This window comes from Xyrauchen texanus, chromosome 44, assembly GCF_025860055.1.
Source record: "Xyrauchen texanus isolate HMW12.3.18 chromosome 44, RBS_HiC_50CHRs, whole genome shotgun sequence".
Taxonomy (NCBI): domain Eukaryota; kingdom Metazoa; phylum Chordata; class Actinopteri; order Cypriniformes; family Catostomidae; genus Xyrauchen; species Xyrauchen texanus.
The window spans coordinates 15,458,154-15,472,856 of record NC_068319.1 but is presented as its reverse complement, the minus strand read 5'-3'; the positions used below and the strand labels follow the sequence as shown (position 1 = coordinate 15,472,856).

General features: G+C 39.8%; 1 protein-coding gene across 1 annotated transcript; it reads left to right on the top strand.

The window, feature by feature from the left end:
- The first annotated feature begins 1,261 nt into the window (after nt 1-1,261).
- On the top strand, nt 1,262-14,032 carry LOC127636870 (coagulation factor IX-like). The gene is made up of 8 exons (XM_052117653.1): nt 1,262-1,434; nt 1,783-1,952; nt 2,043-2,067; nt 2,285-2,398; nt 5,868-6,002; nt 9,054-9,370; nt 10,681-10,804; nt 12,977-14,032. Exons 1-8 carry the CDS (start codon nt 1,368-1,370, stop codon nt 13,621-13,623), a joined length of 1,599 nt encoding a protein of 532 aa, XP_051973613.1. The 5' UTR covers nt 1,262-1,367; the 3' UTR covers nt 13,624-14,032.
- The last annotated feature ends 671 nt before the right edge of the window (nt 14,033-14,703 follow it).

Sequence of the window (14,703 nt, the reverse complement as noted above, 5' to 3'; positions counted from 1 at the left end):
CTCTCTCTTTTATTCTTTTTTCCCTGCATTGGTAACTTGAACTCACATTGATTTGGTGAACAAAGTTTTCTCAAATACTTTGTTTCACTGCTTTTTTTTCTTTCTGTTTTTTCTTAAAGAATAATAATAAAAATAAAAAACATTATGCTACTCCTGTAACCAAAAATTTCAGCTTTTAATACGACATTTATTTATGTATTTACTGTCTCTAGTTGGTTACACAACATGGCATTTTTACTTTAAGCACCAGAAAAAGAAAAAAAATTGAAAATGACTTTGAAATTAGTAATTGAAAACATGTTCATCAAAGAAGGGGTGTATAGCTTATTGTTTTGTGTGAATTGCATTTTTAAAGGAATATTTTGTGTTCAAAGCAAGTGAAGCTCAATCAACAGTATTTGTGGGATAATATTAATTATCACAAATATTTATTTAGACTCGTCCCTCCTTTTCTTTAAAAACAAGTACAAATCTGGGCACTTACAATGCAAGTGAAGGGGGGGGGGTGGCACACCATAGTATAGCACAAGACATAAACAATATGTGTGTTAACATGATTTTAGTGAGATATAATCACTTACAAACCTTTACTGTGTTACTGTAAGTTGTATCCAATTTTACAACTTCGTTGCCATAACGATATAATGTCAATAAACCCTAAAATGACTGTAAAAATTAGGATTTAAACAGTTCTACAGCTCTAATAATGCATGAGTTTTAAGAGAAGGACTAATGTAAGAGCTTTTATAAAATTACATAAAATTACAAGCTTCACTTTTATGCCTTTAAACTCTCCAACATTTGGCCCCATTCATTGTAAGTAACTTGTACTGAACCTGGAATATTGATGCGACAGACAGACAGATAGATCTTACCACTGTTATTTCAGTAACACAGCAGTTATGGACGTCAGTTCTGAGGGCAGTATTAGTCAGTCAGGTCTTGTCAATATTTGCTGTCCCAAGTCTGAACAGTTGCATGTTTCAGTGGAAAATAAAAGGCCAAAAATGATTTTAGTTATACTGTGCATAGGCATCCATACTAAAATATTTATTCCTAAAGTGCTATTTTTTATTGGTGCTAATATGCAGAAAAGTGTTATTAAACATTGTCTATGAGTGACAAAATTCGACAACAGCTGTATATTTTCACATGAAACTAGAAACTAGCGGGAAATGACGCTTTACTGGAAGTGTAGATGTCTTCACAAACAAAGTCCTTCAGGTGCAGATAGAAAAAACCCCACACAGGATGAGTTATCTGTTTGCATGCAGTGTAAACACATTTGTCCTGAACTTTGGAACAGATCCTGAAGTTAGAGACTGACAAGAAAGATTTCTGCCTGAGAGGAAATCATTATAGAGAAAATGGTGAAGATTTATCCTGTTATTTTGATATGTGGTTTGCTGCTTGAAACCTGGCTCTCATCTGGAGGTATGTTAACATCAGTCTGCCTTCATTTATTTATGTTTCTTAACTTTCTGTAAAGAACTGTGGATTTTAACTTTAGTCAAATGTAAATAATGTTCAGAACGAAACACTAAAGTCATGATTCTCAGTATGAGGAAGTCAATGAATTTTGATCAAAAGCTATGTGTGTTTTTATAAAGGATCTGAATGTAAAGTACTGCAGTGTTGTTACAGTGTTTTGAAAACCTTAAGTTACCGAATAGATCAGTTTTCACCAGAAGCCTTACCATGTTTTCATGTCTTATACTACATCCAAGCCCAAGAAAGAGACCTTAATGTTCTTGATTCTTTGAGTCTCTGTTGTGCATGTAGCTTCGGTGTTTCTGCCAAGAGAGCTGGCTGGGTCCCTCTTGAAAAGACAGAAACGCTATAACACAGGTCACTTTGAGGAAATGATGAAGGATAACTTGGAGAGGGAATGTTTTGAAGAGCGCTGCAATCTAGAGGAGGCCAGAGAGGTCTTTGAGGACCAGGAGCAAACCGTAAGAAGTATAATAACAGAAAAGTTTTTCAAGAAAGATTTTTAAAGCAATTTTTGTGGGTTTTAAACTTTCTTTTCAAATCTGTTTTAGAGAAAATTCTGGATTTCTTATATCGGTGAGCATAAATATTCCTTTTGATATGTGTAATGTAGAACACTGATGATGATGATGCTTTGCTTTTTTTTTTTGCAATTTTCATGTTTCTAATTTTTCTGTCAATTTCTGTCTCATTTCCTCTATGTTTCTCAATACAATATGTCAATTTGACATTGATGCGTAAATGTAAAAGGATGCATTAATATATATTAATCATGGCCTGTCCTCTTTGTCAGATGGAGACCAGTGTCAGTCGTCTCCCTGTCAGAATGGTGGGGTGTGTAAGGATGGTATGAGTACATACACCTGCTGGTGTCCCATCGGCTTTAATGGGAAGAACTGCGAGTTAGGTAAGATCCATGACAGTCAGATGAGCTATAGAGTAAGGAAACAAATGATAATTGTACAAAAATTTCAAGGATACCCATTATGCCTCTTTACAAGATATTACAAGATGTAATATAAGTCTCAGGTGTCCCCAGAATGTGTCTGTTAAGTTTCAGCTCAAAATACTCCACGGATTTATTGTACCATGTTGTAAATGCCTCTTTTTGGGCGGAATCAAAAATACACTGTTTTCGTGTGTCTCTTTAAATGCAAATGAGCTGCTGCTCCGACATAGCTCTGGTCTCCGTGAATACAATTTAGCTGCATTAGTCGTGGAATCAGCTAATAAGCACATTCGGAAAGGCAATTTGCAAACATTCACAAAATATAAAGTGCGATACTTACATGTTCAGGATATTAAGCTGGAACATGAACTGTTGAACAGTTGGTAGGCCTACTAGTCCATCCTTAAGAATACATTTTTTGAAAATCCCACTTGACATTTACACTCATTCACAATGCAGTCCGGTGTAAAATTATTTGCAAAAACAAACACATTTTTGTACGTTTTGGGGCACATTTCCTTTAAAAACAAAACTTGTGCACTGCGTCTTCAGTGGCTCTGATGCCGGGAGTACATGAAGACTCATATGTTCAGTTTTACAGCCAACAATAGAACACTTATGAAGCTGAGATATTATTCCTCTCACTGTAGCTGCTCTAGCACAGAAAAAAATGGGAGGGGAGGATCCTCACTCAGGGGAGGATCTATGATAATAGGGTGGAGTCGTAGGCGAGGCCTGCTCTAACGTGAACTTTAGGGCAGAAACGAAAAACATTCATTTTGACAAAATATTTTAAATTCAATCTTTTCACCATTATCCTTTATTAACAATAAGCCAAAATAAGTATTTTTTCCTTCATACATTTGTATTTTTATTTTATTTTAGTTATCTAAAATGTATTGTAAGTACAGTGGTTGGTGAACCTTTTGTAAAAAGCAATTTCTCTGCATTAATTGGTCCTAATTGGCCCATCTTGGAACAAAGATCCAAGATGGCGGCGCGGTAGCACGCAGCGGCCACTCCGGATCCAAAATTGTGCTATTTTTGTCCCTTAGCCTGACTTTTACGGTACGTGGACATCGGAGCAACTGGTGTTCGTGTCTACCCTTGCGAGACACTGTTAAAATATAAGATTCATGCAACAACCAAGCTGCATGATGATCTCCAGGAGTTGCTACGCGTACTCGGCTTGCTGCGGAGACCAGGCCTCCAGTCCTCGGCGTCGCCTGATGCTGGTGCACAGGGGAAGGGACGTCATTAGCGGTGTGCGAGGAAGCAAAAGCGCGGCAAGAGGGCGGAGGTCCATGCTAGGCTAAAAACAAACCCTTGCCGGCTGGCTCTCCTGTCTATCCTGCTCTCAAATATTTGCTCCCTGGACAATAAACTGGACTACATTCAACTCCAGCAGACTAGGCAGCATGAGCTTAGAGACTGCTGTTTCTTTGCGTCTACCACCCCTACTCCCAACGACCAGGTGCTCTGTCTTACCACGGCTGATGTGAGGAAAACTTTACGTAGAGTCAACCCACGGAAGGCTGCTGGACCAGACAACATTCCTGGCAGAGTGCTCAGAGGATGTGCAGACCAACTGGCAGATGTTCTTACCGACATCTACAACATCTCTCTGAGCACCGCCATCGTTCCAATGTGCTTCAAGGCCACCACCATCGTCCCCATGCTAAAGAAGTCTTCAGTGTCCTACCTCAACGACTACCGTCCCGTCACACTCACACCCATCATCATAAAGTGCTTCAAGTGGCTCGTCATGAGGCACATTAAGACCCAGCTGCCCCCTCACTAGACCCACTGCAGTTTGCGTATCATCCAAACCGTTCAACAGACGACGCCATCGCCACCACCCTCCATCTGGCCCTCACCCACCTAGATAAAAAGGACTCATACGTTTGAATGCTGTTCATAGACTTCAGCTCAGCATTCAGCACAATAATTCCTCAGCACCTGATTGGAAAGCTGAACCTTGTGGGCCTGGACACCTCCCTCTGCAACTGGATCCTGGACTTCCTGACTTGGAGACCTCAGTCAATCCGGATCAGTAACAGCATCTCCACCACCACCACCACACTGAGCACTGGGGCCCCCCAGGGCTGTGTGCTCAGTCCACTGCTGTTCACTCTGCTGACTTGCACCGTTTCGGACCGCAAAGCCCTGCAGAAGATAGTGAGGACAGCTGAGAAGATCATCGGGGTCTCTCTTCCCTCCATTAAAGACATTTACAAAAAACACTGCATCCGCAAACAACCAGCATTGTGGACGACCCCACACGCCCCTCACACAAACTCTTTACCCTCCTGCCGTCTGGCAAGAGGTACCGAAGCATTCGGGCCCTCACGGCCAGACTGTGTAACAGCTTCTTCCCCCAAGCCATCAGACTCCTCAATACTCTGGACTGGACTGACACATACACACGTGTCCTGAGTTGCACTTTAATTATTGTCAATTATACCTGGCTGCTACCTCAATAACTGCTATGTGCGTAAACATTTGGCATTTTTAGAAACTGTCATCTTTTGCACTACTGTGTACTGGTCTCTCACTGTGCCTATTGTCCTGTTAATGTTTTTGTAATTTATTGTACTGTCCCGTACTTTTTGCACAAGTTGGCATGTGCACTTTATATAGGTATGTTATTTAGTCTGTGTGGTCTCATGTGGTTCTGTGTTTGTCCTATGTTGTTTTATGTAGCACCATGGTCCTGGAGGAACGTTGTCTCGTTTCACTGTGAACTGTACTAACTGTATATGGTTGAACGACAATAAAAACCACTTGACTTGACTAAAATGTGATCTCATCTTCAAAGTATAGACAAAATACAATGTGCTTAAGTTAACAACACAAACAATTATAATCATTCATGTCTTTACTGAACACATCCCATTAAACATTCACAGTGCTGTGGAACAAGTAAGTGAACCCCATCGCTAAAGACATCAACAAAAGCTAATTAGAGTCTGGAGTTGGCAAACCTGGCATCCAATTAATGAAACGAGATTGGAGGTGTGGGTTAGAGCTACTTTGACTTATAAAAAGCAAATTCACAAGAAGCATCTGCTGATATGGACCATACCTCGCAAAAAAGAGATCTCAGGAGACCTACGATCAAGAATTGTTGCTTTGAATAAAGCTGGAAAAGGTTACAAAGTTATCTCGAAGAGCTTAAATATTCATTTGTCCACAGTTAGACAAATTGTCTATAAATGGAGAAGATTTAGTACTGTTAATACAGAAAACCAGCTAATTCCAAAGGGTTCACATACTTTTTCTGAACCTGTAAATACAATAGTAAATATATTTCTAGTAATCTGTTTGTTTATATGTTTAACAATGTGTTTATATGTTTTTTTTTTTTTTTGCTCTCTGTGAATGAGATCCCTATTCTAAAATCTTGTTTTGTGTTTCTTGTTTTGAGAGATGAGAAAACAGTGTAATGTGGATAATGGAGGATGCATGCATTTCTGCATTGTGGATAAAATCTATGGAACAGTGTGTGACTGTGCCGATGGTTATAGACTGGCTCTGGACAGCAGGACCTGTGAACCAACAGGTACTGAAATCCACTTCTTCTCATTACAGTCATTTATCAGGATGAAGTCACTACTGTATTGCCAACTGGGCTTATATTGCATTCTCACTGTGTAAGGTTAAAAAAAATATAACATTGTATTTTAAGCTACCATTTCTGTTTGTCTGACTTGATTTGACCAAAGGATTCAGTTACAGGTGTATCAGTTAATTTGTTTGAAGGAAATTCAATACTTCTATGCAGCTAAAGCAGACCATAAAGCTTAAAAGGGCCTATATTGCTCTTATATGAATAAATAACTCCAGCACTAATCTTACAGCGTGATACATTTTAAATTATTATTTTATTATCATTTTGGCTTGACAAAACCAACATGCCATTATTCTACAAACTTGGGTTAGGATCATTCCAAAATCCCTAAACTTGGTGGATGTAGCTTTTAAGCTACATCCACCAAACTTGGCTAGGTCATATGACTAATGATTTTCCCATATCGGACCTTTAAAGTGACCAAATATCCCATAGACTTAAAAGTATTACAACTACTGTAATTTAGACTGTTAAAGGGGTCATGACATGAGAAACCAAATTTGCCTTGATCTTTTGGTATATAAGAGGTCTTTGTATCATTAAAACTTCCTGCAAGTTTAATATTTTAAGACGTCCTCCCCATTCTAAACGAATCATTTATTTAATCAAGCTCAAAATACAGCTCGTTCTGGATTCATGGTTAGAAGTGACGTGTCGGTTAGAAGTGACGTAACAGCGTTTGCATATGACCGCCTCCAGCACAAGATAACTACGCTTTAAGCGCAAGACAACTACGCTCATTTCTTGTCGCCGTGCGCCTCACAAGTGTTCAGTCGATGGACAGCGAGCTCTGACAGAGACTACTTGTGCACAGGAAAATTACAATGCCACACAGATGTGCTGTTCCTGGCTGTGGTCAAACAAAACCTCTGAATAAGCTGCCGAAAGATCCAGACGTCAGGGAAAAATGGATGCAGTTTATTTTTTGCGGACGTCCCAGTCACGGCAGTGTTAACTTAAGCGTTTGTTCTGTACATTTTAAGGATGACTGTTTTGAGAACAAATCTCAATATGATGCTGGCTTTGCCAGAAAACTGTTGCTCAAAGATAAGTCCGTGCCGACTATTCTGGGAACAACGACGACGCAAACTGTAAGTAATCTATTTTAAATTTTAAACTACTTTTTAAAGCGCAATTTCATTCATTATGAATAATCACAGTGTTTTTACTTAGTTTACTTGCATATTGTTCTGGCTGGGGGCGTCAATAATTGATACATAGGCACTGACGTTAGCCAATCATAACAGTGGGCGTTAACACTGAAGTCTTAAATGGAAAACGCCCCCAAAACAGACTGTTTGAATCAGAGGATGAGAAACAGGGTGGGAAAAGGTCATAAATCACTAGATTTTAAAAGTTTTTCTTAAAAAAAAAATATATTAATACTATAATTGCACCTAAGGGAACATAATAATACAATAAAAAAAACCATGTCATGACCCCTTTAACTTTCAAACTTCAAACTAACCTTTAAAGGATTACTTCACCCAACAACTAAAATTCTCTCCTCATTTACTCACCCTCATGCCATCCCAGATGTGTATGACTATCTCTGTTTTACTGATTACAAACCAAGATTTTTAGAAGAATATCTTAGCTCTGTAGCACTATACAATACAAGTGAATGGTGACCAGAGCTCCAAAAGTTCCAAAAATGGAAAAAAAAAAAAAAGTTAGCACAAAATAATGCATAAGAATCTAGTGGCTTAATAAATATCTTCAAGAATTGTTCAGTTGGTTTGGGTGAGAACAGACCAAAATCTGACCTCTTTGTCACTGTACATCTTAATAGCAGTCTCCTTTGTGATCTTGACTTTAAGCCCGAATACACTTCTAATAGCACCATCTAGCAATCTGCGCATGCATCTAACACTAGTGTAATTGAGCTTGAAATCATGATCGTGCTAGAGACTGTGATGACAAGGTGTACAGTGAAAAAGGAGTTACATTTTGGTCTGTTCTCACCCAGAACCAACTGGAACGCTTCAGAAGACATGGATTAAACCACTGGAGTCTTATTGATAACTTTTATGCTGACTTTATCTCCTATGTGGAGCTTTTGGAGTTCAAGTCAACATCAAAGATTTTTTTACAAATTAAAATGTTCTAATTGTAATTTGCACAGCTGGCAGCCAATTCATTATTGTGTAGCAGCAAATGGCATTTTTAGAAACTGTCATCTTTTGCACTACTGTGTACTGGTCTCTCACTGTGCCTATTGTCCTGTTAATTTTTTGTAATTTATTGTACTGTCCCGTACTTTTTGCACAAGTTGGCACATGCACTTTATATAGGTATGCTATTTAGTCTGTGTGGTCTCATGTGGTTCTGTGTTTGTCCTATGTTGTTTTATGTAGCACCATGGTCCTGGAGGAACGTTGTCTCGTTTCACTGTGAACTGTACTAACTGTATATGGTTGAACGACAATAAAAACCACTTGACTTGACTAAAATGTGATCTCATCTTCAAAGTATAGACAAAATACAATGTGCTTAAGTTAACAACACAAACAATTATAATCATTCATGTCTTTACTGAACACATCCCATTAAACATTCACAGTGCTGTGGAACAAGTAAGTGAACCCCATCGCTAAAGACGTCAACAAAAGCTAATTATGATCGTGTCAATATACACAATTCATTATTGTGTAGCAGCAAATGTCCTCAGTCAGTATATTGGAAGCTGATCTAATGAAACCCACTCAGGCAGATACATTTTTTTAGACATTAGGCAATGGTGGTGATGCATAAAAATATGTATATTATCTTCATGATATGAATGTCCTTCCTTGAAATGATGGTTTTGCCATTAATTGACACAGTGGACAGGAGGACCTTTCTTATATTATGCAATATGACACTTCATCCATATTTACAATAGGATATTTTGAATACCAGTTACACTGAAGGAATATAATTGCATATGTTTAAACAGATGTTTGTGTTCGTTGATCAATTAATTCATTTTTGTCTGTATAGGGCAATACCCTTGTGGGCGTCTTAGAAAGAGCATTGTTCAAACAAGGACCTTAACCAGTGCTGTGAATGGAAATCAAATTTACTCTGTCAATCATGTAAATACAACAGAGTATAAAGCAAGTCAAATGGATAACACAACAGAGACTAGTCCTACTGATCCTCCTGCAGTGTATAACACTATCACTCCTCATCCTACTCTGGGAAAGATTCCCTCTTGGGCTTTCTTTCCTACTCTGCCCACTATCCAAAATGCAACAAAAAGTGATAAGCGGATTATTGGAGGCAATGAGGCAACACCAGGGGAGATTCCTTGGCAGGTAAGAGAAGTGATGAGATGTGTGTGTGTGTGTGTGTGTGTGTGTGTGTGTGTGTGTGTGTGTGTGTGTGTGTGTAAATAAACCATTCAAGTCTTTCCTCTACTATGAAGTAGTGCTAGAATTTTGATTGAGTAATGAGCAGTGAAGCAGTTTCATTCTGTGTCATTTGAGCCATCACTGAGTCTGTGTCATGTACTTGGTGCCCTCTCCTGGTGGCCATATGTAATTAGAGTGAATGATCCTCTCTGCCCATATTTGAATGACTTCTGTCTCTGGTTGCAACGATCTGAATCCTAATGCAATTGGTTTCCATGACACTGGACAATGTACTACATGAATTCAGATGAAGTCATCTGATCCAGAAAAGCTAACATGTTTTTAGCCAGATAGCACGTTATGCACTCTGTGCACATTGTACCTCGTGTGGATTATCTAATGATCTATGCACCCTATTACGTTGTGTGTGTGGGTTTGTTTTAAAGATAATCACCTACTTTAAGTATGTACGTAGTACATTCCGTTATTTTTTCATGAAGTTATAAGCAAAAACGTGGCATAAAAGCAAAATCTGGTTACATGTAACATGCATGTCATAAACATGTACTTAGCCATTACTCGCTATATTTTTGTCTGTGAGTAAAACAAATAGGCTGATTGTATTCTACTCTTTGAGAACTTTCCAAGACATATGACACATAGCTATTTGATCAGTTTGATGTTTTTATCGATTACAATAATATATGCAGTGCAAAATCATTAATAATTAATCAAATATAAACACTTCTGATTTGTCTGCAAATTTCAAAGCACTTGTTAAGTTTCTGTTTTAATTCATACATGCACTGTAAAGTACAGCTTCTAAGCTTTAAAACGATACATATTTTGTGTTGGTCAAGACAGTAGTTATTAATATTTTGATAATAATTTGTATCTCTGTGGGCCCGCTGGCAGATCGGAGCTTAAAGGTTTAAGTATGTCACAGCCTTGAACCATGATTTGCAACTTACTAGTTGGTTGCAGGTGGTGTTAGGGCCAGGGACAATCTCATTCTAGAGAGCATTTGATTGGACAAAAATCTGTACAGTGCAACATCAGACATCAATATTTTTATCCATTTTCCCAGAAGAAAAAATCTGCAAAAAGTAAACTTTTTTCTTTTCACTTTTAGTAATACAATAGCATATACTGTATATAGCTTAACAGACATGGGATGATTTCATTGGGTCTTTAAAATAAATACCCTAATGTGGAATGTGATCAGACTGGGTAACCCATTTGTATGAATCTCTTTTACTCTGTCATGTTGGCAGGTGGTGATTATGAACAAGTTGACTAAAATAGCTTTTTGTGGAGGCTCTCTCCTGAATGAAGAGTGGGTCATTACAGCTGCACACTGTGTTGAAGGAAAGATGGGAATTTTCTTCATTAGAGCAGGTCAGAGACCCACGACTACACTGCAACACATGATTGTTAATGGTATTTTATACTCAATAACCCTAAAACTCGAACATGATCACATGGGAAATCAACATGCTGCTTCCAAATTTTCATGTACCCAGAAATCGACCTCAGGCGGCATACATTTTTGCATAAATTCCATCAAACATTTTTGCATAAATTCAAATTTGGTCACATTTTCCATGGTGCTACGGATCTCTGAAATGCGGGTTCTAGTCCTTTGGAAACCAGAATGTAATAGCCTTCACACTATCAATGATGAGCGTGATTTGGAGGTTGCATTTTTCTTATAAATGTACATTTTTGCTCCTCTTATGGTTTGGTTTAGGGTTGGGGTTTAGGTTGCAGAGTAGGATTAAAAATATGCATTCCTGTTGACAGAATTGCTGTCACGGATCCACCGGACTCCCTCAGCTTCCAGTCACTAATGGCTCCTTTGTTCAAGCCTTCCATGGCCCCTTTGTTCAAGCCTTCCATGGCTTTGTCCTTCAAGCCTCCCACGGCTCTGCCTTCCCAGTCTCCGCTCCTCTGGCGTCACGTGGCTCCGCTTTCCACGGCTCCGATCTTCGAGCCTTCCACAGCTTCGTCCCTCGAGCCCTCCACTGCTTTGTCGCTCGAGCCTCCCGTGACTCTGCCTTCCCTGGCTCCAATCCTCGAACCTCCCGTGGCTCCGCTGCTTGAGCCGTCCATGGCCACGCCTTCCTTGGCTCCGCTCCTCGGGAATCTCCTGGCTCCACCTTTCTTGGCTCTGCCCTCAGAATCTTCCATGACTCTGCCCCCACCTCTTGAAACTCTACTTCCTACTGTTCAACCCGCTGCACCATTATCTCCATCACCTCAAATCTTAAAGTCTCAAATCCCCGATCCTCCTGTGGCTCTGCCTGCTCCTCCTCTGGTTAATCCTCTTGAGACCCAAATACTCCATCCCCCTGTGGCTCTGTCTCCGGACCCATCTCCAGCTCTGCCATTGGGATCTTAAGTCCCTACTCCTGCTGCTTCGCCTCTGGATCCGCCTATGGCTCTGCCCCCTAAGTATCCACCTCCTGCAGCCAAACTGCCGGACCCTGTTCCCTTCCTAGATCTGCCTCCCAAACCTCATGACCCTGTCCCTGCTCTGTGGCCACCTCCCAAGACTCCTGACCCTGTCCCTGTTCTGTGTCCACCTCCCAGGCCTCCTGACCCTGTCCCCGCTTTGTGTCCACCTTCCAGGCCTCTTGACCCTGTCCCTGCTCTGTGGCCACCTCTCAGGCCTCCTGATACAGTCCCTGCTCTATGGCCATCTCCCAAGCCTCCTGACACAGTCCCTGCCCAATGGTCACCTCCCTGTTCTCCTGATTATCCACAGACTCCTCCCTGGCCACCGGATAGTCCACCAATTCCTCCTGATCATACTCCTGGATCCTCCCCTGTCCTCCTGCCCTCCTCCATCTTTGGGCACCAGGAGTCGCCCATTTGGTTCTTTCACAGATCCACCATACAGGGAGTATGCCACACTCTGCTCCCTCTCCCTCACTCCACACAGCGCTCACTCTCCCCTGAGTTGATCACACGCACCTGCGCATCATCAGTGTTTAATCAAGGACTGCATAAAACCTCGCTCTCACACTCAGTCATTTGTCTTTTCTCATTGTCAGTGTTTCCACAGAGACTACAGACTCCCTAGTTTGTCTAGACTTACCTGTAATTATATGCTTGCCTGTTATTGATCCCTTCATCAGAATTTAGTGATAGTTCTTCCTCCATTTGTTCCCCAGCGTTTGGATTCTCCTGTTTCGTTTACGTTTCCTGTAATGACCAAAAGACTTTGTATGACATGAACCTGCTGTTCATGTCATACCTGTGTCTGGATTGCCTCACCTGTTTGATACTCCTCTTGTCCATTCCCTCTGCCTCTGTGAGTTTTTTATTTTTATGTAATATTTGTTTATTTCATTTGTTTCTTTATATTTCAGTGCCTGCATTGATTATTTTTGACATTAGTAATGAGGTTTTGTTTTGATTCTATTATTTGTCATATATGGGACGTTAATCAAAACTAAACAAAATTTGAACGGCTCACAAAAGAAAAAATATTGTCTCTCAAAAATGATGTCTTTCAAGATGCATGAGTAGTTACACATATTGTAAATTAGCTTTTTATTCCTATAGGGGAACATGACATTACAAAGGAGGAGGAAAAAGAGAGTGACCATGACATAGCCGAGTACCACATTCATCCATGTTACAACTCACAAAAGAGTCTCTACAATCACGACATCGCCCTGTTGAAGCTCAAGGGACTGGTCCAGTTCTCTGACTATGCTCTGCCTATCTGCCTGGGCTCTAAAGACTTCACAGAGAACCTGCTTAGGAGCACCCCAAATTCTTTGGTGAGTGGCTGGGGAAGGTTGCAGTATGGAGGCATGGAATCCAATACCCTCCAGAAAGTAGAAGTGCCCTACGTGGACCGGACAGAGTGCAAAGGTAGCAGCACCAGCAGCATCACCCGCTTCATGTTCTGCGCTGGTTACAGCACAGTGCGTAAGGATTCCTGTCAAGGGGACAGCGGAGGGCCCCACGTGACCCGCTATCAAAACACATGGTTCCTCACAGGTATTGTTAGCTGGGGGGAAGAGTGTGCCAAGGATGGAAAGTATGGCATCTATACCCGTGTTTCCAGATATATGACCTGGATAAGTAACATCACAGAGATCAGAATAGGACATTTGTCCAATAATGATCAACAGAGCATGGTCCAAATGTTACAAAAGATGCACGACAATTGTACAAAAAAGAACAATTCAGAGCAGAATTAGATTAGATTATCAACTCGAATTAATCAAGTGAATGCTTATAGATTGCTGTTCAGTTTTAATTGTTTTTTCAATTAGAGTTCACAGACATTTCTGTACAGATTGTTGATTTTACTAGTCATCATCCATCACAGATGTAACAACCAAGAAAAAAATATACACTTTATGCTTGTACTGTACATTTAATGAAGTTATTTTCATACATGATACACTACAAATCAGAATAATGTTACTTTCTTTATAGTAATTCTTTCTGTACATAATATATACATCAGAAGTGCATGGCTTTAAGAAGTGTACTTGAAACTGAAGTACACATGAACTCTTTGAGACTGCATACATTTATTTCTCCTCCCTTGTTACCACCCTTTTAAAGGTATAGTTCACCCAAATATTAACATTCTCTTATTATTTACTCACCCTAATGCCATCCCAGATGTGTATGACTTTCTTTTAATGCGGAACACAAATTAAGGATTTTAGAAGAATATTTCAGCTATGTAGGTCCATACAATGCAAGTTAATGTGATCAAAATTTTGAAGCTCCAAAAAGCACATAAAGGGAGCATAAAAGTAATCCATAAGACAGTGGTTGAATTTTACTCCTTTTTCACTTTAAACCTTGACATCACCAGTCTCATTTGATTTCAAGCTCAATCACACTTTCTAGCACCATCTAGCACTCTGCGCATGTGTCAAGCAGTAGGAAATGTAAAAACGCTTGAGATCATGTACAATGAAAAGGGAGTTATATTTTGGTCTGTTCTCACCCAAAATCAATTGTATCACTTCAGAAGATATTGATTTAACCACTGGAGTGTTATTGGTTACTTTTACACTACCTTTATGTGCTTTTTTAAGTTTCAAAGTTTTGGTCACCATTCACTTGCATTGGACCTGCAGAGCTGAAATATGTTTCTAAAATCTTTGTTTGTATTCTGAAGAAGATAGAAAGTCATTAACATCTGGGATGGTATGAAGGTGAGTGAATGATGAGAGAATTTTCAGTTTAGGGTGAACTAACCCTTTAACAAAATGGGAACAAGTTAGACATGCAAATATATTTATTTATTCACTGTAGCC

What these genes read in the sequence shown, in the direction of transcription:
- LOC127636870 (XM_052117653.1), top strand. Translation starts at nt 1,368, where the DNA reads ATGGTGAAGATTTATCCTGTTATTTTGATATGTGGTTTGCTGCTTGAA. An exon ending in CAGGGGAGATTCCTTGGCAG is followed by an intron (nt 9,371 to 10,680) that starts GTAAGAGAAGTG and finishes TCATGTTGGCAG; the next exon opens with GTGGTGATTATGAACAAGTT. An exon ending in AATTTTCTTCATTAGAGCAG is followed by an intron (nt 10,805 to 12,976) that starts GTCAGAGACCCA and finishes TTATTCCTATAG; the next exon opens with GGGAACATGACATTACAAAG.